The sequence below is a fragment of the Pleurodeles waltl genome, chromosome 4_2 (genome assembly GCF_031143425.1).
Source record: "Pleurodeles waltl isolate 20211129_DDA chromosome 4_2, aPleWal1.hap1.20221129, whole genome shotgun sequence".
Lineage (NCBI taxonomy): Eukaryota > Metazoa > Chordata > Amphibia > Caudata > Salamandridae > Pleurodeles > Pleurodeles waltl.
In genome coordinates this window covers 797,299,576-797,324,765 of record NC_090443.1, presented here as the reverse complement: position 1 = coordinate 797,324,765, position 25,190 = coordinate 797,299,576, and the positions used below count along the sequence as shown (strand labels likewise).

At 44.4% G+C, this 25,190-nt stretch overlaps 1 protein-coding gene across 1 annotated transcript in view; it reads left to right on the top strand.

Annotated features, from left to right (window-relative positions):
* The window catches only part of LRRC7 (leucine rich repeat containing 7), a 1,681,735-nt gene that overhangs the window by 567,560 nt on the left and 1,088,985 nt on the right, over positions 1-25,190 (top strand). Inside the window, exon 6 of the mRNA XM_069232450.1 lies at positions 17,799-17,877. Within this exon, the coding sequence (XP_069088551.1) occupies positions 17,799-17,877 (79 nt within the window). The remainder of the gene's footprint in view (positions 1-17,798; positions 17,878-25,190) is intronic.

The window sequence follows — 25,190 nt, the reverse complement described above, 5'->3', positions numbered from 1 at the left end:
TGATTGGCCAGCCTGCAGCAGCTTCTGCCAGGCTACTTTAATGAGGTGTGAAGTGGCCTGACTTCACACAAAGGAATGTGCTTGGGGGAGAGAATCTCCCCTCAGCAGATGGTGAGGCAGGAAGGGGGAGGGCTGCCAAACTGGTCTTCAAAGGCAGAGAAGGACATCTGGAGCACCCAGCAACACCCCCACATCCTGCAACCCCAGACAGCTAGGTGCCCCCTTGATTAGATTAGGAGAGGGCAGGAGAGGGGTGTGTTTATGATTTTTAGCCACACCAGTGGGTGGGCTCAGCCAGATCTCTCCTCCAAAAATCAGATTCATCCATTTTGGATTTTTAGAGACTGTTGCCTTCTGGGATGGATTTTTGCCACACTTCCCAGGAAGTGGTCATCACAGGGGGACGACCCTGTCCCTGATTGGAGGACCAGGGCCCCCCTGCTTTTCACCCAGGAGCAAGGATAAAACTGGCAGACCTGCACCCACGCCTCAGATCCCCACCAAATTTCAAGAAGAAAGAACTACAAGAAGAAGAAGGACTGCCCTGCTGGACCCCTGGCCTGCACCTGGACCCTGCACTCAGAAAGACTGCACCAGCTGCACACTTGGGCTTCACCACAAGAAGGACTTTGCCTGGCTTCCACTGGTTCAAGGAGGGACTCCCTGTTTGCTACAGGTGAAAAATTGCTAACCAGAGTCCCCTGCACCAACTCCTGAAAAAGTGACCAGCTGACCACTGCCCAGTGGCCAAAAAGGAGTTTGCGCCAGGTGCACTCTGGGAATTGAAGTCCGCACTTCCCAAGGACCATCACAGAACTTCTGGACCCTTGGGGTGAGCTGTGGACCCCAAAAGAACCTTAAAAGAACATCTGGGTGAAGCCCCAGAAGTTTGGAAAAGATTGGAGAAATTTTAGAAAAAAGCTCCATAAAGTGACCGACTCGACGCGGAAATTCTAGCCGGCTTGCCTCAACCGCGACCCGGCCTGACTTCGTGGTTCGTCCCGGTCAAGAAAAACATCCGAAAAAAAGACTAAGTCCGAACGTAAAAAGTTGACCGGGACCTTCCAGCCATCGTATCCGAGAAGGGCTCCACGGACGTCGGATCAAGATCCAGGTTTACCCCGGTCGAAGGATTTTCATCTCGAAAAAACGACTAAGTCCGAAGGTAGAAATCACCACCAAGGAAACCGACTTCGCGTATCCGGACAAGGGCTCCAGGAGGTCGGATCCAACTGGCAGGTTCGTCCCGGTGAAGAAAAACTTCAAAATAAAGACTAAGTCAGAAGGTAACTTTTTAACCGAGGCTTCCCGCGACCTGTAGCCGAGCAGGGCTCCATCGCGGTCGGCCTGAAAGTTTGACTTTGTCCCGGTCCTGGTGCAACCAGATGACCCGATTGGCGCTTTTTGTTTCTATGCGCTAGAAAATAATAATACTTTAAAAATTCATATCTCCGGTTCCCCTGAACCGATTTTAATCGTTTTTGTGTCATTTTAAAGATAAAAATATAAGCTATTTTTATAAATTGGTTTTGGATTTTTAAACTGTTTCCTGTGTTTTATTTAATTACTGTTTTGTGATATTTGAATGCTTTACACTTTGGCCCTCATTCTGACCCTGGCGGTCGGCGGAGAGACGGCGGTCGGACCGCGAACAGACCGGCGGTATTAAAAATGGCATTCTGACCGCGGCGGTCCCCGCCGCGACCGACCGCTACTTCTCCACTCCGACCGCCGCGGCGGTCATGACCGCGGGGCTGGAGTTTGCGCACTCCGGCCCGGCGGTCGTCCCAAGACCGCCAAGGGTATTATGACCCTGCCTACCGCCGCGGTTTCTTGCGGGCGGGAACCGCCGTGCGAACCATGGCGGTAAGCACTATCGGGCCAGGGAATTCTTTCCCTGGCACTGATAGGGGTCTCCCCCACCCCCCACTACCCACCCGAGTCCTCCCCCCACACCCTCCACCCCCCTGCCACCCCCCAGAGGTGGTACGAACCCCCTCCCCACCCCCACCCCGACATGCACATACATGTACCCCGACATGCACACACCCCCAACATGCACATATACACACCCCCTACACACACATACACAACGGGGACACATACCCGCACACATACATGCCGACATGCGCACCTGCCGAACAGCACACATTACCCATAGACACAGCAGCACCCCCCGCCCGCATACACGCACTCACACACCCCCTCTACACACTCACACGCACACCCCCATGCACGCCCACATCACACAACACCCCCCCACACCCTCCCCTCACGGACGATCAACTTACCTTGTGCGTTGGTCCTCCGGGAGGCGACGGGAGCCATAGGGACGTGACCGCCAACAGAAGACCGCCAACAGAAGACCGCCACACAGAAATGTGGGTCGTAATTCTGTGGGCGGTGTTCTGCTGGCGTGGCGGTGGAGGTTGACCAGTCTCCACTTTCCCGCCGACCGCCAGTGTGGCTGCTGGCGGTTTTCCGGCGGAACGCTCCCAGCGGTCAGAATGTGCACAGCGGCACACCGCCGCGGTCGGCGGTCTTCACCGCGGCGGTAACTCAGCGGTCTTGCGAAAAGACCGCCAAGGTCAGAATGAGGGCCTTTGTCTCCTAAGTTAAGCCTTGACGCTCGATGCTAAGCTACCAAGGGTAGAGCTGGGATTAATTTACTGAGACCTAACTGTACTTTTGTGGAGGTTTGTGGCTTGTTGCTAGGTGTAGGTACCTACCTGCCCTATCAATAACCCATTTTCCAACATAATTGGAAGCAGCGACGGGATCCTGTACTTGTGTTCAATATCACGTTACAGTTTTAGATAAAACAAATTAAAAATCCTTTAAATTGTCCTAGTGCAAAAATTGTTTTTAATTTTTAATTTTAAATTTTTTTTAAATTAATTTGGATTAATTTCAATTATTGAATTTTTGTAATTTTTCTAAATTCTTGTTTCCAATTTTTGCAAAAAGTTTTTGTTGACACAAAACTAGGGAACCATGGAGCTTGATCTGGCTAGCCTACCCACACTGACAGTAGTCCAGCTTAGGGGGTTGTGTATTGAGAGGGGGTTGCCTGCAACCACTAATCTCAGGAAGGAAATCCTGATTAAATCCCTGACAGCATGGGCTGAGGCCCAAGAGGTAGAGACAGAGGAAGCTCCAGAGGAGGAACCAAAAGAGGATGATGCTAACTCTAACCAGTCAGGGGAGGAAAGGCATCAGACCCCAAGTGAGGAAGAGGAGGAACGGTCCTCACTGGACACAGTCACTAGGGGCAGACCCAAAGCTAGTGGTAGGAAGAGGGTCCTTTCAGGAGGAGAGAACCCATCCATCAGGGAAAGAGAGCTGGAAGCCCAGCTAGCCTACATAGCTTTGGAAGCAGAGAAGCTGGCCCTAGAGAAGAAAAAGTGGGCATACAAAGAAAAAAGAGATGGAAGCAGCGATAAAGAAGCTGAGGTGTCCATGGGTGGGGGAGTTTGCCCCAGATTACCCAAGGGGGTAGTTCCTGCTTATATAGAGGGGGATGACATAGATAAGTGGCTAGGGGCCTTTGAGAGGGCACTCCAAATGAGAAGGGTTAAGCCTCAATACTGGGGTTCCCTTTTGTGGGAGTTGGTCCCCAACTCAGGGAGGGATAGGCTTCTGACCTTAAGGGGGAGGAGGCAGATTCATACCCTAGTATGAAGAGGTGCTTAGTCAAGAAGTTTGGTCTGACCCCAGAGCAATATAGAATGAAGTTCAGGGACACCCAGAAGGTCAGTACCCAGTCTTGGGTTGACTTTGTGGACACCTCACTAAAGGCACTAGAGGGCTGGATTATTGGCAACAAAGTAAATACTTATGAGGGGTTATACAATCTGATCATGAGAGAGCACATCTTGACCAATTGTATCCAAGAAAGGTTACGCCAGCATCTAGTGGACTCTAAGCTGACCAACCCTAGAGAGCTAGGGGAGGCAGCTGATGAGTGGTTGAGAACCAGGGTGGTTGTCAAGTCCCATGGGGGAGACTCCAAGAAGGGGGGGACAGGTCCCCAAAAACCTAAGGAGGGAGGTGGTAAGGCCACCACAGAGACTCCCTCTGTACCCCAGAACCCGAAGAAGGAGGAGAGTAAATCCCACTCCCACTCTGACATGCAGAGACAGGGAGACCCAGGGTTAAAAAAGCTCTTGGACAGTAGGGCTTGCTTTGACTGTCAGCAGACAGGTCACTTCAGAGGAGATGCAGCCTGTCCAAAGAAGGTGGTTAGCACTGGGCTGTCCAGTGTAGCCATAGAGGAGGATTCCTCAGATGATGAAGTCCTCCTAGCATTGTGCTGGGAGACAGGACCAGATGGTAAGCTGGTGATCCCTGAGGGTGGGAGTAGGCACTTCCACCACATTCAAGTGAATGGGATCCCTACCACTGGCCTGAGAGACACCTGTGCCAGTCACACTGTAGTGAGTGACCGGTTAGTGACCCCAGACATGTATGTCCCAGGAAAGACAAAGAAAGTCAGGATAGCCACAGGGGAGGTCACCTCCAAACCTGTAGCCATAGTGCCCCTAGAGAGGGAGGGTATCCTTGACTGGATTAGGGTGGTAGTCAGTGCTGACCTTCCCCTAGATTGTATCCTGGGCAATGACCTCCCAGAGGTGAGTCTGGTCACAGATGGGGTGGTCGCCCAGGGCGCCCCCCCAACCCAAAGTCCTGGGGAGTCAGTCCCTACAGTTAGGAGACAGGGGCCCCAAGAAAAGGAAAGAAGAAAAGGAAGGGTAGGCCACTCTTAAAGAGAGTTCCAGGGAGCCAAAGGCCTTCTGCCCCAGTAGGGGGGGAGCCCAGAGTTGGCACTGGTGAGGCCTCACCTGACCCCAAGGAAGTCCTGAGTAGTCAGGCAGCTGTCCAGATGCAAGGTGTTGCCCCTGCACTGACAGAAGGGAGAGTGGAAGGAGGGTGTCTGCCACAGGAGGTGGTAGCCCCCCACTCTAGACAGCAAGAGGGGTGCCAGGACCCCAAAGATGCCCCTAAAGCAGCTCAGCCACCTGTCAGTGGAGAGCTTAGGGTGTGGTTCTGGGTACTGACAGCTGTCAGTAGCCTCTGCTGGGGGCTAGCCTTCCTGGCAGCACTGTACTTGGCCTGGGAGGCAGACCCCAGGGCCAATAGCAAAGTAGGCCCCCTGACCCTATTGGTCATGGTGGGGTTGCTCAAGTGTTGGGTGACCTCTTTGGGTAAGCTAGGTGTTGCCCTAGCAAAGTTTGGAGTAGGGGAGGTGGGCACCTCACTACCCAAGTTGGCAGAGAGAGAGGAGGAAGACCCCCCTAGAGGGAAGTTTCAGTTTGAGTTGGGTCCTTTTACTGTTGGGATGGCTTCACTACCCAGAGGGAGTGACCCTGACAGGGGGATGTAAGGCAGAGTAGGCCCTGCAAAGGGACAGCCAGTTTTCTTCACTGTCTTCCTCGCCTAACAAGCCAGGAAGACTCTCCCAGGGTTGGGCTGAGTCTCCTGGGCGTGTGGGCTGGGGGGGGGTTGTGTGAGAAACTGGGGCTGATTGCAGAGGCCCCATAACTTTTTGCCCCCATTTTCCACTTTATGCTGGTGTTTTCCTGACTCTGATGGTGCCCTGGGTACTGCTAACCAGTCCCAGGGCCTGTGCTCTGTGTAAAATGGATATGCAAATTAGGCTAATTATAATTGGCTAAGTAAACCTACCTATAAGTCCCTAGTATATGGTAGGGCATGTAGGTTTAGGGACCACAGCATAGGTGGTGCACACCTAGGTGCATTGCTGAGGTGCCCAGTGTCATTTTAAAAGCAAGCCTGCCTTGCTGGCTGCTTTTAAATTAAAGTTATATGCAAATTCGACTTTGGAATTAAAGATACTTCCAAAGTCTTAAACTACCTTATTTTTACATATAAGTCACCCCTAAGGTGTGCCCTATGTGCCCCTAGGGCTGGGTGCCATGTAACTATAAGCAGGGACTTTATAAAAATAGATTTATAAGCCCTGGTGAGGTAAAAACAGCCAAATTCGTTTTTCCCACATTGAAGTAAATGGCCTTCATAGGCTAGAATGGGCAGACTTTATTTAAAATTTTAAAGTCTCCTTAAGTGTTACATACCAAGAATTTGGTATCAAATTGATTGTTATAATAAATCCCACAACTTCCAGTTGTTGGATTTAATATAACTAGTGCAGGTAAAAAGTTTAGACTTTACCTAAAAAGTTGCCAATTTCAGCTCTGCATTGTTTTTGCTGCTGTGCTCTGATTGGCCAGCCTGCAGCAGCTTCTGCCAGGCTACTTTAATGAGGTGTGAAGTGGCCTGACTTCACACAAAGGAATGTGCTTGGGGGAGAGAATCTCCCCTCAGCAGATGGTGAGGCAGGAAGGGGGAGGGCTGCCAAACTGGTCTTCAAAGGCAGAGAAGGACATCTGGAGCACCCAGCAACACCCCCACATCCTGCAACCCCAGACAGCTAGGTGCCCCCTTGATTAGATTAGGAGAGGGCAGGAGAGGGGTGTGTTTATGATTTTTAGCCACACCAGTGGGTGGGCTCAGCCAGATCTCTCCTCCAAAAATCAGATTCATCCATTTTGGATTTTTAGAGACTGTTGCCTTCTGGGATGGATTTTTGCCACACTTCCCAGGAAGTGGTCATCACAGGGGGACGACCCTGTCCCTGATTGGAGGACCAGGGCCCCCCTGCTTTTCACCCAGGAGCAAGGATAAAACTGGCAGACCTGCACCCACGCCTCAGATCCCCACCAAATTTCAAGAAGAAAGAACTACAAGAAGAAGAAGGACTGCCCTGCTGGACCCCTGGCCTGCACCTGGACCCTGCACTCAGAAAGACTGCACCAGCTGCACACTTGGGCTTCACCACAAGAAGGACTTTGCCTGGCTTCCACTGGTTCAAGGAGGGACTCCCTGTTTGCTACAGGTGAAAAATTGCTAACCAGAGTCCCCTGCACCAACTCTGAAAAAGTGACCAGCTGACCACTGCCCAGTGGCCAAAAAGGAGTTTGCGCCAGGTGCACTCTGGGAATTGAAGTCCGCACTTCCCAAGGACCATCACAGAACTTCTGGACCCTTGGGGTGAGCTGTGGACCCCAAAAGAACCTTAAAAGAACATCTGGGTGAAGCCCCAGAAGTTTGGAAAAGATTGGAGAAATTTTAGAAAAAAGCTCCATAAAGTGACCGACTCGACGCGGAAATTCTAGCCGGCTTGCCTCAACCGCGACCCGGCCTGACTTCGTGGTTCGTCCCGGTCAAGAAAAACATCCGAAAAAAAGACTAAGTCCGAACGTAAAAAGTTGACCGGGACCTTCCAGCCATCGTATCCGAGAAGGGCTCCACGGACGTCGGATCAAGATCCAGGTTTACCCCGGTCGAAGGATTTTCATCTCGAAAAAACGACTAAGTCCGAAGGTAGAAATCACCACCGAGGAAACCGACTTCGCGTATCCGGACAAGGGCTCCAGGAGGTCGGATCCAACTGGCAGGTTCGTCCCGGTGAAGAAAAACTTCAAAATAAAGACTAAGTCAGAAGGTAACTTTTTAACCGAGGCTTCCCGCGACCTGTAGCCGAGCAGGGCTCCATCGCGGTCGGCCTGAAAGTTTGACTTTGTCCCGGTCCTGGTGCAACCAGATGACCCGATTGGCGCTTTTTGTTTCTATGCGCTAGAAAATAATAATACTTTAAAAATTCATATCTCCGGTTCCCCTGAACCGATTTTAATCGTTTTTGTGTCATTTTAAAGATAAAAATATAAGCTATTTTTATAAATTGGTTTTGGATTTTTAAACTGTTTCCTGTGTTTTATTTAATTACTGTTTTGTGATATTTGAATGCTTTACACTTTGTCTCCTAAGTTAAGCCTTGACGCTCGATGCTAAGCTACCAAGGGTAGAGCTGGGATTAATTTACTGAGACCTAACTGTACTTTTGTGGAGGTTTGTGGCTTGTTGCTAGGTGTAGGTACCTACCTGCCCTATCAATAACCCATTTTCCAACAATAGAGAAGAATAGATGTGGAAGTGTTGTCCCTAAGTAAACCCATACTGGTTAAAATGCGTGAATCAGGCCCAGGGCATTAAAGGCTGCACAGTTTGGTTGCCATTGCTGTTAATTTAATCTGTGCATAGTTTACGCTACTCTTACTAAATAGTCCATGAACATTCTAATTAAATGCGTTGCAGTCAGGATCAAGTGTCACTCATTCACAGTGGACAGCATCATATTTAGCAATTTTGTTCTGCCTTTTGTTTGCTCTTTTGTTTCCCTGACTGTTCCACGGCATAACTATAGCTGATCCTTGCAGCAGGGTATGTCGCTGTATTCTAAGCATCCTCACTGGAGGCAGCGTGCTTGTAATCAGCTACACGTGATTCAGCACCACTCGGCGTCCTTAGAGAGTCACTCCGACACCTGGTCGCGTCATCTTCTTTGGCATTTCCCCAAAAATTATAATTATTTTCGTAATTACTTAACCTAATAGCTTAACACGCTGAGTGATGAGGCCGCAGTGCAGTATTTCAGTATCAACAAGAATTAGAATTAGGTAGAAATGGGTGGCAGGTTGGAATTGCATCAACAGCCCAATGGCATTTGAAGGCCAGCACTAGCCCTGATTGAAATTCACCCCATTCAGCATCATCTGAATTATGCATTGTCCTCAGATAACACATAATTATTGACTCAATGAATGCATGCACCACTGCACAGTCACAATGATTTATAAACGTCTCCTCAAAAATGTCTCCTCAATCAGGATTTTTCTTATTCTGAATAAACAAACAGTATCTACTTACAAAAAGCCCAGGGGAGTAGCTTGGTCAGTGAGATCGGGGTGGGGGGGGGGAGGACGGTGAGCTTCTGATTTTCCCACAATCAGACTGGCATATAATGTAAACATACATTATACGACAGGCAGGGTGCATGGGAGGGGCCTAAGGGACAGTGGAAAGAGAGAGGAATGCGTAATGGTAGGGTACAAAGAGAGGAAAAACACAATACTTACCAATATTTTTGGCGACTTAAAAAAACTGAGAGGGAGAGAGAGTGTGTGCGTGCATTTTTGTCTGAATGAATGTTAAAATTCCAGGTGAAATCCAGCAGTCATCTCCCCATACCCGACTGAGAGCATCTGTACCCAAATATTTATCAGAAAATTCATTTATTAGGGGGATGTACCACCCCACACTCCCCCTGAAGCTAAGCCTCTGAAAAAACTCTTATGACAGTACAGTGAAGCATGAGGATTTTCTGTATGCTCCTTCAAAACTATTAAAATATTATTATTGCATTTCATTGGATCAACAACTTGCAGTTTGATATTAATCTAATGAGTCATTAAGCTTGTTGTTTCTATAAATAATTAGTCCTGCGTCAATTTTTTGTAATACCTGAGTAATTGGAGTAACTTCAGTAGTTATGCATTTCTCTTGTGATGCGAAATTAATGAAATTATGTGCTTACGCCAGATGAGTAATTAAGAGTAATTCGGGGCAAAACTCCTAGAGCACAATTACAGGACCAACGAACTAAGATGGAGCGAGCAACTATTGACTTCTGCTGTTAGTGTCCTGTAGCATTTATAGCTATTTTCTTAGTAACAAATGCATCCTCTGGTCGATTTAAGATGGAAAGGTGAATTTTACACTAAGAAAATATGACTAGATGCTGGATTATGCTTCTCATATAATAACATAGAATTACAAGTCATTTTGTGGTAACTACAAGTAATTATGCTAGAGAGAATTACACCACGCCACCCCTAGAAAAACATCTGTTGATTAAAATATTATTCCCTACACTAGAAACACTATGGCTATAGGCTTCATTTCAAGTCCAGTAAAACAATTAAATGACATGCATGTACCATATTACTGAGTAAATGAAGGGTGTTCTCAAGTCTACAATCACACAACTGCACCTAAACAAAACATTTAGGCAGAACATTTAATCTAGTATGAGAGATGAAAGGCTATTTCATGTTAACGGGGTATGGATTTGTTCTGAATATTTTCTAATAAGTGTTTATGGGGTTTTAAATTTTGCACGTTTTTTTTACTTAAACTGTTTAGTAAGTGTGCCATTTTCATTCTATCTCTATAGAAGGTTAGACTCGTCATTCAGGCAGATGGCTATTTCCAGTGAACTTCAAAGGGCACACCGCCTCTGATATACAAGTAGGCTGTGCCCCCAGGGAGGTCAAAGGTTTGCCCCTGTCCCCAGGAGCATTTGCACCTGGGCAGGTGGAAAACTAAGTTGTCAAGAGGCGTACACCCCCAAAAGGCTAAGCACACCCCTAGAGTAGGCTACCTGGTCTCTACAGCCAAAGATGGGTTTTGTGATCTTGAAAAGTGGTGAAATAGAGGGTTCTGGGTAGGAAAGGTGACACACACCCCTGGATTTGGTCACCTCAGGGGTCGATTAGCACTCAGGGACTAGAAGTCCATTGGCTACTCGTCCCCACACCCTTAACGCCCCTAAATCTAGGATTTAAGGGACCAAACCTGAGGGCACCCCTGACACCAGAACCTCAGATCTGCTCTGAACTGTAACAAAGGACAAGGAATAGAACCATGTTTGCACTGCCAGAATGCCACAAAAAATGGTGTAAAACTCTGCTTCTGTGGCAGCCACCCTGCACCTGCATGACCACGACTCGTCTCGGGCTAGAGACCTATTCCAAAATGAAGGAGAACCCCTCCGCGACTGAAAGGCATTATCCGAATGCCATTGGGCTAGATGTACAAGTAATTTGCAGCCTGCAGTTAGAAACCTCAATCCCAGACCCAAGAAAGTGCTGGCCATCTGGCCCGTCAAGGGATCGCCCAAAAGTAAATGGTCAATGTCTTCTGGGAAATGTAGTCTTGACCTCCAGCAAGTTTTTGTTGACTAGCTCCTTCCCACAGACTCCAGGATGTTGAAATCTCCAAGTGCTGTGTTTGCCAATTCCAAAATTTGTTGGTGGCCAGTCAAGCTACTGACCTTTTTGTTCAACGGTGCCCTTCAAGGGAACACCTTTGCAACTCCAACTACCCGCCTTAGTGGCTTTGTTGTAAAGTGTTTGAATCCCTTTCCTCTCCAGCACCTTCCCAGTGGTAAAACCAGCACCAGTAGCTCCTGTTCAGCACCAAGGATAACCAAGCACACCTCCGCCCGAGATGCCAGAGCTAGGTAGAGTTGTTCTGCCTGGGGAATCCTGGTCCGGGGCCACAGAAGTTTAATCCTCAATGGGCTCCCACAAACTCGACCTGCAAGTGACCCAGTGCCACAAGTGCCATTTCGCAGTACACAGGACAGCAGGACACATCAGCACCCAGGCCAACAAACCAGGTAAAATTGGTCTGACTATCAAAGCATGGTCCTGGGATCCGCATCACTTTAACTTCAAGTGGGTTCCTCTGAACTCCCTGCAAGTGATTGAGTGTAGCTGGTGATTTTCCCCATTGACCACAATGGTGAAGTTTGACAGCTTGTAATGTATGAATTTCTTTTTCACTTGAAAATCCATTCAAAATAAGAACAAGTGGCTGTTAATGCAATGGGGTATGGGACAATTATCAATGTGTTTAATATTTCAAGACTATACGTTCCTACTGGTTTATAAACCTTGCTTTCTCACTAAATTAATGTGCTTTAATATGCATCATTTGACAATATTTTTTTCTATTTTTTCTTTGGAGGATGACCCAACCTGTACCCCACATTTGCCCATTAAGCTTACTTTCTTTGCTCACTACATAGGTCCTGCCCAACTTTTACGCACCACCACTTTCAAATGTCACCAGCCACCACTGCTCTTTGCCACACTACCAGGACTGAGCTAAGGATTTACTATTGCGAATGTAAGGACCATCTTTGGGGTATTGTGAGGATATTACATAGTGAAGCCTAACCAGAATCACTACATAATACTCCACTTTCCTATACCAGAGAAATGGAAAAATGAAGAGTAAGAAATCTGTAGAAATGTACAAGGGAACACAAGGGAATAGTGACAGAAAGGATATGCTGCTTACAAAACCTTGTCCAGGAAAAGAGGAACTACCAAGAGAAAATGAAAAATAATGAAAAGAGAAGAAAATAGCAGAAAATAAAATTGCTTAGAGCAGCATTTCCCAGGGCTGATTTTTGGTGGGTCGTGAAAGTCCAAGCAATGAATAAAAATACCTTTAAATTCTGTGTTTATCTTGATGCTTGGCCCGTGCTTCAAAGACAGAGGTCAAATGGAAGGCTATATTCAGACTATGGGCCTGATTCTAACTTTGGAGGACGGTGTTAAACCGTCCCAAAAGTGGCGGATATACCACCTACCGTATTACGAGTTCCATAGGATATAATGGACTCGTAATACGGTAAGTGGTATATCCGCCACTTTTGGGACGGTTTAACACCGTCCTCCAAAGTTAGAATCAGGCCCTATGTCTTTTGGCAATTTGATGCTTATTATTTCCACATATAGACTGATGCTTACTTTTCTTTCTCTGACTGCATAATGAAAGGAGTTTTACAATTTTTAAAGTGAATTGTGTGAAAATCTTAACGGAGTACAGGAGGAGTAAAATGTACTTTTGCAACACACAACAAAATGTAAATATCTGTAAATGAACTGTGTACATACAACATTTAGGAAAGCTAAAATGAAGCACATTTGTTAAGTGTTATGGAGCCAAAAACTTTAATTGGATCAAACCAAATCAAGACACTTGGACATGGAAAATGTGTTGCATTTAAATGACAATGTATTGCCACACGGTGCTTTAGTTAAATCCAAACGTAGCTCCACATCATGTCCATTAAGGGTAGGCAGGTTACAAACATTTGTTGTTCTAAAATGTGGATTGTGGTTCTAAAAAAATGAGGGAGGAACTGTCTTAGAATGATACAGATGAAAAAAATAGAGAAATGCGTGATCAGTTTAATGCAATTGCTGCAATATGAAGACCTGTGGTTATAGACCAATTGATATTAATCACTAGGTCATTTTACCTCCTGCTAGAATCTGTATGCAATTTGAACATCACAGATTCTAATACTAGTCAGGAAGCTCTATTGGCAATATGAATTATCCAGAGATATGAGTTCAATCAGTAGGTCAAGGAGATGAGAGACATTTTTGGCTTAATCCCTCTATAGAAGAAATGTGTGTGAAACCCTAAGGACACAGATTCCAGTTCTAGAAAAAAAAAACTCAGCAGGGTAGTAGCAGTGCAAGCTCTGTATCATCAGAGCCTAACTTGTAAAAAAAGGGAACACTCTAAACACGTATTAATATAAATTAAAATTTTGACCTTTAAAAAGCAGAATTGTTGCAACCAAGTGCTCTCTAGATATGAGGACATCAAGCCACTGCTTTCATGCTAAACTCAAGTGTTAAACCTGAGTATATTTTGCACGTAGATTTGGGATTTACTACTGTGAGAAATTGCGTTTTGGTTGAGGGGAATGAAACCCTACTTAGCAATACGCACACTCCTCATCAGGGAGAACCATAGGAAGTCACTAAATTAACCTGTGCTTAACCCTCTGGTAGCTTGGCACAAAAGTAGTCAGGCTTTTAACTTAAACAGCAACAAAGGGAAAACACAAGAAAAATGTCACACCAATTCAGAAAATAAATTAATTTTTAACATGTTGACACCAAAATGACAAAAATCCAGTCAGTACAATCGGTACTATGAGTTTTTAAAGTTTAAAGTAGAATATAGTGCCTAAGAAATGAAAGTGCCAACTGTGGAAATCTAGTCACACAAGATAGCAGCAAATTTGAAATTTATGGCTGACCGCGATGGAGCGTGGTTCGGATACACAAAGTGGATTAGGTCCAGTTTCACCTCACCTCTGGACTTAGAAGAAATTTCAAATAAAATGTTGCAGAAGGTAAAGTTCAGCAGGACAAGTTAGCTGGTAGTGTCTAAGGAGATGCTGTTGTCATCAGGGAGCCGCTGGTTGAAGTCGTGGTGAAGGTTCCTTGGTTTTTACATAGTCTGTATTTTGGAAGTTGAAAATCGACAGCAGAATGTAAGCTATTTTCAATGAGGGCTCCACATGGCCAGATACCCCTTCTGTGAGGAGCTACTGAACAGGATTTGCTGCTGCGGAGAAGAATGTAGAAGAAGCTGCCACAAAGTCATGAGGACTGGCGATGGACCTTGGGTGGATAGATGAGTAGTTTGGTCCTTCATGATTCTCAGCGCACTTTTTGCCAAAAATCTTCCAAGTTTTGGATTTGGGCTATCTGGGCAACTTTAGCACCACTTTCAAGGGTCCATCATTGGGGAGGCACTATTTGGAGGGTCAGGGCTCACTCCGGCGCAGTTCAGGTGTAGGTTAAAGGTGGAACATTTTCTGTCCCTGAGGCTCAAATCAGGTGACCATCCACCTAGCACTTGGAGTCCCTCCTGGAAGTCCTGACTTCAAGGAGAAGAGCAGGGCCACAGCAGCAGGAAGTCCTATGGCATTCCTTCCACAGGTCCAGGAGTAAGCTGAAGAGTGGGTCTACAGGTCCCCCTCTAATACCTGGTGCCTAAAAGCGCTTGGATAACAACTCGGGCAATTAGTACACTATACAAATCAACATAATATACCATACCCAACCTGGCACAAAAAGCTGGAATGGAGCTCTTTGTGTAGGCGCAGGGCCCAGCATATTGAAGTGCAAGTGGGGCTACTCTTAGTTCCACCTCCATCCTGCCTGAGATGGCCCATTTAGGCGGAATATACAAAAGCCGCCTGCCACTAAGACCTAGCCATGTGACTCAGGAACAGGCTGCAGCCAAAAAATGGTTAGCGCACAAAAATGCTAACTTTCTAAAAGTGACATTTACAAAATTATGACTTAAATCCGATTTTACCATGAAGGAGGGTTTTAAATTACAATTCATCAAACACCAATCACAAATTGCCCACCTGCTCCCAATTGAACGTTAGCACTTATTAAATGTATTGAGGTATGGAAGACGTAGGTCGCACAGCAGTGAAAAATGAATTAGTGAGTTTTTCACTAACAGGGCATAGAAAACCTAAAAGTGTATGTCCAAATGTTTAATAGCAGTGTTCTCTGCCCTCTGGGCTGTCAAGGGCCTACCTCAGGAGTATTTTATATGTAATAAAAAGGGAGTTTTGGGCTTGGCAAAGGGGTTATTTTGACAGGATCGTATTACTAGTTTAAAACTGCATGTAGACTACAGTGGCACATTAAGTGCTACAGGCCCACTGGTAGCATTTAATTTACATGTAGTACCTCTTTACTAGGGATTTGCAAGTAAATTAAATAAGAACATTGGGTGTAGACAATATTTTAGGGACTGAGCACAATCACTATAGCACTGCACAGCAGTGGTAAGGTGCGTAGAGTCCTAAGGCCAACAAAAACACATTCCGAAAAATAGGAGGAGTGAAGGCAAGAGGTTTGGGGGTAATTCTGAAGCTCTCTTCTCTGAGAAAAAGGATGCCTCGATTTGGTGAGAGCTTGTATTATTATTGGAACACCTGTTTCCATTCTGGTCTAAAGCTCTTGTACAATTAATTTTTAACCTCCACACACAATTTGTTTGACCCCTTTCAATATGGTTATAGGACACCCACTCTACATAAAACAATCTCACTGATGTGAGTCTTGCCCACCACAATCATTTGTCTTTCTTTTTCTTAGTCCTCAACTTTTCTGCCACTTTGGATCCAGCTGATTTCCTCGTGTTACTTCCAATGTTAACAATTCTTAGGATCACAGGCTTGGAGCTCATCTGGTTTTCATAGCTTTGCAGCCATTCCTTCTCAGTCTCTTTATGCACATAGCTCTGAACTACCACACCACTCCGGGTTGGCCTCCTTCAGGGCACATTCTACATCACTTCTTATGATAATATAATTTTCTTTTGCTTTTCTTATCATCTCTGTGCAGATTATGCCCATTCTCTTATTTTCTGCATTAACCCCCACCTCTAAACACATCAGTAACTGCCTAATAACCATTCACACTTGATGTTGGTTCACTCTTTAAAGCTGAATTCTTTCAAAACACGCATAATCTGTGTCTACTGCCTCTCCACCTTCAGACCACCACAACCATAGCATCCTTAGACAGAAATCTTTGTCTGCTCTTCATCCCTTCAATTAGCATGGAAACATTGGTTGCAAACTCTGCCACAGCAGACATCTTTCAGTTATTGAATTTACAGAACAACATTCTCCGTCATTTATTTCCATAGAGCCAAATCACTGATCTTGTTCATTCTGACCAAACTTGGCTATCAAAACTCTCTAATAGTTTGTCCCCCAATATACCTTTCCCATCACTATCAGAAGAAGCACTAACTTTAATTTTCCCAGACACTCACTGAACTATCACTAAGCTCGTTTTCTGTTAGATAAAAACATCTCTGCACAAGCTATTAATCCTGATCTTTAAAACAAATCTTAACAACATTCATGTGATGCATCTAGGGTCTTTCCCTTTTGGTTACTGAGGCTACTACACTGGATCTGTCTGCTGGTGGAAATTCACTCATTCCCTATGCTACCATCATTCATTTGTACTCTCAGGGAATACTGCATCCAACAGGAGAAATCTTAACTGATCTTTCTACACTAAAATTAAAATTCTATACAGACAATAAATGTATGTATATCTTCTTTAAACCCATAGTTCCCTTTGGATTTTATTCCATTTGGGCATTCCGAATCTAATCTTCAGAAGTAGTTGCACATCTCTACCAAATAATAGCATTATGTTTCAACGCTAAGTTCTGTGGTTATTACAAGTGTTAACTGTGAGGTCATTAAAGCCAGGGACAGATTGATGTTGAAGCTGCACTCATTGAATAGATGATTACACCAGGAGCGAGGTGTGTGCTCTTCAATATAGAATTGCAATGAACTACGGATCCATTTTAATACATTCATAAGTTTCATCGTACACATATGCAATTTCAAAACTTTGATTCTCGAAAGTGTGCCTTGGGACCTATGTGAAGGTGAGAGATCAGGTCAAGCTCACATCTACACAAATTCCATCGTTTTACTCATTGCATGCAAAACAGTTCATGGAGATTTTTACGTTTACGTTACGTTACGTTTACGTTCATAAATGTACTACTAGGAATCGGGGAGGTTAACATCAAACTGCACAACCTCGTGATGCAGTAGGTCACAACATTTACACCACTGTCTGATGTCTGGTTAAGTGACCTTGCAAAATATAGCTGCCGACTCGAGCTCTAGAGGCATGTGGGAATATTTTGAGACACTCCTTCTTGCCCTTCAGGTGACTTCTGCAGTTGTCTTGAAATATCAATGCTTGAGACCTATACGCCTTTTATGTTAGTCTTGCAAAGTTACAGGGTAATATGTGGGAAAGATGGAGACATTACATTACTCGCAAGAGGCAATCATCTTAAAAGGTCAGGGAGCAAGAAGTGGTCAAGTCGAGTCGACATAGATTTGTGCTAAAGTTTGCACGATGGCAGGGAGAGGGAGGAAAAAATAAACTTTTGTTCCAAGATAAGTGCAAAAACATTTTTAGCGAAATCGGTTTTTTTTGCTCTAGGAAGACCCTCTGAGTTTCTGTGTGCTATGTGAATTAGATTAGAAGGGAAAGTGGTGTGTCACAAAATATTTACTAGTATTATGTATTATCTTGAAGGACTGACACATGCTTCTAGTTAGGTGGATTCTGTCACCGAGCACAACATGAACAAGATCCGTTGTCACAGTATTGGATTTTATAAGAATGTCGTCAGGTAATGCATACTCTGGTAAACTGGGTAAAGAAGAGCAATCTATTAATGTGACTAATCCATTACTTTTCCAGGTATTCAAGAGTTTCCAGAAAATATTAAGTGCTGTAAGTGTTTAGCAATTATTGAGGCCAGCGTGAATCCCATTTCTAAGTAAGTAGAAACTGTTTTATATTACTTGTACATAAAGCATTTGCAAGTCTAATCATGTGCGTAACCAGGCAAGTCGAGGTTCACAAAACTATTTGACTTTTTTTTTAATAAGCCGGTAAATCTGCCATAAATCTAAACATGTGTACAGATCACAGTGTCCTCTCTTCTATCAAACCTCATATTTGAGCGTTTCCTCCACTTGTTCCCTCAATGCAACGGCTATGAAAATGTATTTAGAACAAGATCTCGCATTTTAAGAGTCCAATTACCATGTTTATTTGTTGATGACTGCTTAGCAAAGCCTTCCTTGGTATTATTACAAAGTGCTCAAATTGACTACTCCCGATTAGTCTGATCGAAAGAAGATTTCTATTCAGTTTTAGTATTTAAGTAAGGCACGTTTTAACATGTAGTGGCCCAATTAAAGAAACTAGTTAAGGAACATAAACTCTCTGTGTATGTGTTAATACATGTGACGCAAATTATTTGAGACTTAACTGGACTAAGTTCTCTTCTACTTAGTCTTAGAAGCCAAAGCAACCTGTTCGTGTTTTGGGAGATGCTTAGAACGTGGTTACTCTTACTTTAGGTTTTTTCGCCTCCTCAGTTGGTTAGATCTTCTGACTAAGAGGGAAATGATTACCCTGAAATCGATTCCACAAATACGTTTGCTATGCTAAAGGGGGAATGTAAACACACTGACTGGCAAACTATTTCCATTTTATTCCAGATGCATCCTGGCAAATGCAGCGCATGACAGTCACTTTAGTTTACTCACAAATATCGACAAGTGCACCACCATTGGCGCAGCAAGTGCTGTGTATATGTGAACACATGTATTTATGGACTTTTGTTCCATTTCCATGCCCCCAGCAAATCATAGTAGATAGAGGAGTTTTGCCCTTCCACAGGAAATTATCTCGAGGAGAACTTTGAGCTGAAAAATCAAGACATCAACATTCATTCAACCTGCATCATTGATACTAAATTCCTGATGTGTGTATCCATTTTTCTAGAGTAGAAATGGTTCCTTACTGTATGATAGTATTTGTATTTTTTATTTGTTTCACACAGCAAATAACAAACAACAATTCTAGTCTAAAATCGAAAGGGGAGGAGGAAAGAAAAATTGGGGTAGACAAAAATGGGTCAGCAATAAAAGCAGCCCCAAGTACAAAAACGCATCAAATCCAAAAGTTTGAGTTTCTATCAGTAGACATCAGTAAAGAGGTTATTTAAAAGGACGTTTTCATGTCTTTCAAAACTGTTGTGAAACTATTACGTGATCGAGCATTTTTACAACGGATGTGACGATTGTTTCATAGTTCTCTCCATGCTGATGCAAGACATGCCCAGCAAATACTTTTTTTGCCATTCTTTATAGCATGTGATGTTTCTTTCAATCTTGACTAGTACCAGCAAGTCTGTGAGGTACCCGGGGCTTTTCGATGAGTAGACTTCCAGAGGGTTTAGTAAAATTTGTTGCTTCCTACCTCGTTCAGCTCCTTCACAGCACTGCAAACCTTTCAGAAGCCTCAGCCGGTGGAAGTGATTGGAGAGGGGGCTCTAATAGGAAAAGGAAGTGGCATGAGTGTTAGTCATGATAGTAGCAGGTATCAATAACAGTGGGGCATTAGCAGGTGAGAGGGGGCGTGATAGGGACATAGGAAGTGATAGGAGAATGGGAAGCCATAGAATTGTTGTACATGAAATGATAGGAGAAGGGGCATGAATTGATGGGCGTTAGACCTGGCATCCTTGGTGTTGTTTCCTCCTAACCTCCTGTTTTTGGAACCTGTGTGTTCAGTTTTAAGCTGCCATGTCGACATGGGAAAATAAACCTTTTTCCAGACCCAAACTTTCCTTTTAAATACATCTACGTCACCCCTAAAGTAGACCTTGTACCGGCCCAAGGGCAAGGTGCAGTGCATTTAAAAAGTTGAGCATGTACTCTTTTAAATTGTATATGTCCTGTTAATGAAAAACACGTAATGTTTTTTTCACTACTGCCCGGCATATCTCTCCCATAGTTTAACATTGGAGTTGCCTTTTTACATTTTATAAGTGTAATTTTCATATGGGAAGAGGTGACTGTTTCATATTTGATGTCTTGGAATCCCAATTTAGAATCTTAATTTATGGTGGTTGGATTTTAAATAGCAATTCTGAAAATTGGCATTTTCTTGCCTTAGCCATTGGGTGCCTGTAGCCTGCCTCTGGTCACATGGCTGGGTGCAGTTGGCAGCTGGGCTTTGTATATTCCTGCTAGACAGCCACACACAATGGGAGCTTAGATGTGACTGGACAGGCCAGCACTGGTAGGATGGGAGGAAAGAGCTGGACACAGACTCACACCTGAATAGGCTGTGTCCTGTCTTCACACAAAGCGATGCATACCCTCCGCAGTTAGTCTGGAGCCATGTCAGGGAAGACAGGGCATCTGTGCACTTCAAAGGCATGCATACAGAAGCTTCTCCCCACGTCAAAGAAGGACCTGTGACACCACCACTTCAGTATACTTCTGGCTCTGTGGATACTCTTCCAGGAAGAAGGACTGCTGTGCTGCTACAAAGGCTGCTTCTTTGCTGGAATGCTGTTCTAAGGGAACTACTGCCTTGTTGTGCTAATCTACTGCCTGCTGCCTTCTTAGCGACTTAAAGGGCTACTCTGCTGGCCTCCTGATCTGAGCCTCTGGGACATAAAAGGCTCCCCAACAGCTCCTGGACCCATCTTCAATGAGCTGCTGATCCCCAAGTTATGTGTCTCAGGTCCTGGACCCTTGGTGTGGCTCTCAAGCTCTTGAAATCAAGATTATGGCTCTTTATGCCCACAAATGGGCCTGTTCGCACAGAATTGCGCTGCTCACGCTAACAATCTGCACAAGTCACCGACAGCCTGTCTCTTTGCACAGTAAGCATCAATCACCCAGAGTACTGCCAGCACAAAGCTCCAGCACGCCGTCTGTGATGCCCGGTCTGCTCTTCGCACCATGCTGGCCACCCCCAGTGATGCTTTCCTTGCTTTCTGCGACCCTCTTGCACACAAACAGGACTCTTAGCACAAAACTTGATAACTTAAAACTTCAGTGGGTCAAATCTGTGACTGTATCCAACCCATGCTCCATCATGATCAGCCTGAACTTTTGACTTTGATCTGATTCAGTGCAACCAGCTAACCCGGGTGACGCTATTTTACAGTTTACTCTTTAAAAAATGCATAACTCCAGTTCTACTGATTGGAATTTTGTCTTTTTGGTCTTATTTTGTTTATTAAGTTAAGCTCTATATTCCTAACATGGCGAGGAATCTTTTTGTGTTGTGTTTTCACAGTTTCACTGTTTGAAGTGTTGCACAAATACTTTACACATTGTTTCTAATTCTGCTCTGTGCCAAGCTACCAGGGGGTGAGCATAGGTTAATTTGGGGTTTGCTTGTGCTTTACCCTGACAAGGATTGTTGTTGTTGCTTGACCAGAGCCCACATCCCAGGCAACCAGTAACCCCATTTCTAACAATGGGGCAAAAGGACTTGGAATAGAAAGCACACAATAGGAGTGGTGAGCTTTGACAGGAGAAGCTCTAGTGACTGGAGGGCATCGGCAGAAGATGGAGACATTGACAGGATTCCTGGGCAGCAGTTATGGGGGTGGTCTGTGATGAGAAAAGTGGGCATTGATGGGAGAGGTGGAATGTGTAAAGGAGGTAAGCAGTTTTGGAAGAGATGTACAGTGAAAGGTACAGTGGACTCAGACAGTAGAAGTGGATACTCATGAGAGAAGTGTCTGCAAAGGGGGAAGTGACAGGAGTGTTGGACAGTTAAATATGAGGTTGTCAGTGACAGAAGAGATGGACACCAGTAGGAGAGGGGTCATTACTGGAAGGGATAAACAGTGAAGGCAGATCCAGACAGTTATGTGAATGATGCAGTGTGATGGAAAAGGAGGACAGTTGCATGCAAGGTGAATACTTATGGGAGATGCTATCAGTGATGGGAGAGAGTGACAGTGTGGAATATCTGAACAGTGATGTAGACAGTGACAGGCACAGTGTGCCATAACTCATGATGGGGCTGTGACCAGAGAAAGGTCCATGAGTGATATGAACAACAGAGTGAGGAGGCAATGAAATGAGAAAAGGGGAACGGCAATGTCCTGTGTCTGTAATGCCCCAGTACAATATCCACTTGGTCTATATTTTAATATGCTTTCATCATCACAATCCCATTCACCCTCAACATCCAACAGAGCTAGAGGAGGGTCAGACACAAAACTATTGTGTGCAGTGCTGGCTTTGTCTTAAAGTTTGAAGATCTTTGATTTAAACAGATGACCTTTTAAGGAATGCATCGTACAGCTAAGGAAGGTATTGCAGCAGTGCATGTAGATAAAACTGCAGCTGACAATACCCAATCTCTTATTTATATTTTCTCAGCACCTGCTGGGTTAGTGACCCCTTTTTTCTTTTCTTCAGTATAACCTCTGTAAAATCAGTCCATGCAAACATTTAATGGGGACTATCCCTAGCGATGTGTGAATGATCAAACTGTTCTTTTCAATAATTGAATTATTCATTTCTTCTCTGGGCTGAGTCATTAAACCCCTTTTTGTTGTCTGAGGCTCAGTATAGTGGCATTGTCACCTTTTAGAGGTACCCGGTCTAGGATTGCTCAGCAATAGATGACAATTTTGAAGAAACATTTTGTTTTGAGTAAGAAAACTTGATGACAAATTATGGACAAGAGTTATTTCCGCTTCAGTGTGATGGTGTTGTCTGGGGCATAGGTAGGAGGCCCTCTCATCCCGACTCTATACTCCATCCTTTTACTCTAGCCCGAAACACAGAGACCCATTCCCTGCCAATATCTCTAACGTGAAACATCCACCTCTGATCTTTCACCTTTAATGCTTCAGCAAAAGTGATATTGGACTGTTCAGTAGCAATCTAACAATTTTTCTGCCAAAATGTTTAGATTGTTTAATGGGGAAAGCATTACATTTGCTTTCAATTATGGATGTACGGTCCCTTGCCCATTCAACCATCCCCATCTCCCATCCCCACACTCATCCCACTCCCAATTGTCCCCCAATCCACCCCTGGGAAGTTGATACAGGCATGACTTATCCACATTTATTTTTGTAAGGAAGGAGGAGTGTCATGCAAGGTAACAAGTGTCCCAGGAGGGAAAAAAGTAAATGACAAACAATTGGATAAAGGCATGAGGTTGTAGGGAAGGAGAAGTTGGAGCATTCCTATTTTGAAACAGCCAGTTGGATATAAATTCTAGTGTTTAAAAACAAATAATAGTCTGATTTTAAACTATGTTTAATTAGCTGATCATTTGAGTCAGTAGCGATGTTAATGTTTAATTGTTTTATTCCGTCTGTCAGAAATGTCGGCATGAAATGACAAAAAACTCAGTTTTAAACATGTCTTTGTTTGTGGATAATTAGATCTCCTAAAGTAGTACAGATCTATGTATATATCTTGCACCTTAGTCTTGGAAGAAACATTTTTGGCATCTTCTTTTTCTGATGTGCATTTCAGTAACATACTTAATTTCCTTTAGTATCGAGTTCATTGATTTATGCCCTCACTGCATTGAGTCTGGAATTTGAATCGTTCCGTGGCTATAAAATATCGCATTTTGAGGTACATCGACATTTTAGCTTGAGTTGCCAAAAAATTATATCATAATAATCTAGAGTCTGTTTGCCTTCAAAAACAAAAATGAGAAATAAAAAAAAAACTTGTTACCTCTAGCAGAGCTGGGAAAGGCCCCTCTGGAAGAGGAGAATCGACTGCTCGTTCTAGTGGCAACAATTTAATGTACATAGACCGGAACAAAAGGGCAATTATCACTGCCAACTGATGATATTCCACCTCAGTACAACACATTTTACTGATGCCTCAAGATGTAACCATTAAATATTGTGTTTTTTACCCGTACTGATGAATGGCCCCTTACCCTCAGTCCAACATAACAATGTTCGTAGTGAAAAATATAAGCCATTGATGATTATTCATTGCAGTGGTTAAACCACAAGGCAGTTTTGATGCAATAGTGTATACATTATTGATCATAGGTTGTTTGTTAAATCGAATTGCATGAATCATGATTGTTGCATGTATAAACAGATCGGGGTTGATGGAAAATAATCCTGTATAATGGCTCCGGACCTTTATTAATACACATAATAAACAGGGACGGCTCCTCCATTAGGGTGGAAGAGCCTTGCCCCCGCCAGCAGTGGCAGCAGCAAAACCTTTACAAGAAAACAATAATAAACTGAGTTTATTGTCGTTTTCTTGTAAAGGGGCAGGGCCACAGGGGTGACGAGCAATGATGGGGAGTGCCCAGCACTCACCCTCAGAGCACGTGTGTTTGGCCGGCCGTCTCGGGCCGGCCAAACACACATACGCAGTAGGCTCTCTCCAGCCCAGCGACACAGTTGCCGGGCTGGAGAGAGCTTGCACAGGCTCCCAGTCTGCCTGGGAGCTCCCTGGCAGTGCGCTCCCAGCCAATCCTGATGCTGCTCCAAGCAGCATCAGGATTGGCCGCAGGGTGGGCTGGGAGCCTGCTCCTGCAGCCTGCAACGGAGGAGCATAGCGGCGCAACAGTCAGTGAAGTTAATGTTTTTTTTTAAAATTTAAATAATTATTATTCCCCTGCCTTTCCCCCTCTGTGCGCCGCTCCGCCCCTTCTGCACCCCATGAGCTGCGACTGATAAAAACTAGAGCAAGATTTAGGCCAGTGGTTCTTAAACTGTGGTCCAGAAACCGATGAAGATCCGCAACTCTTAATCAGGGGTCCGGGCAGGCTTAGAAAATAAAAAATATTATCAGACTGATAAGGTGTGTATAAATGTAAAATTTAGATTTTTAACCTTTCTGTAAATGTGAAGGAATTTACAATTGGAGGCTAACATTTAGGGTGGTATCTTCAAACTGATTTATGGGAGGGGTCGAACAGAATATTCTACTGATGTTGGCTAATCGCAACTGAATTTAGAAACGCTCCAAACTTCCCATTAAAATAAAATTTTGATTTGTTTATATTTGTGTGTGAATTAAATAAAGAATTTTATAATTTGTTCATTTTTTGATGAATGCTTGTTTCTATATGATGTGTGTTGTTTTGCAGTTTACATCATTTAAATTGCTAGGGCAGGGGTGCCCCTTTTCCAATAATCACTCACTGGAGGTCCCCAGATTCCAATAATGAGTTAGTGGGGGTTCCCCGTATTCCACTATTGATTGAGTCGGGGTCCACAGAAGTCAACTGGTGAAGAACTGATCTAGGCTATTACTGCTTATT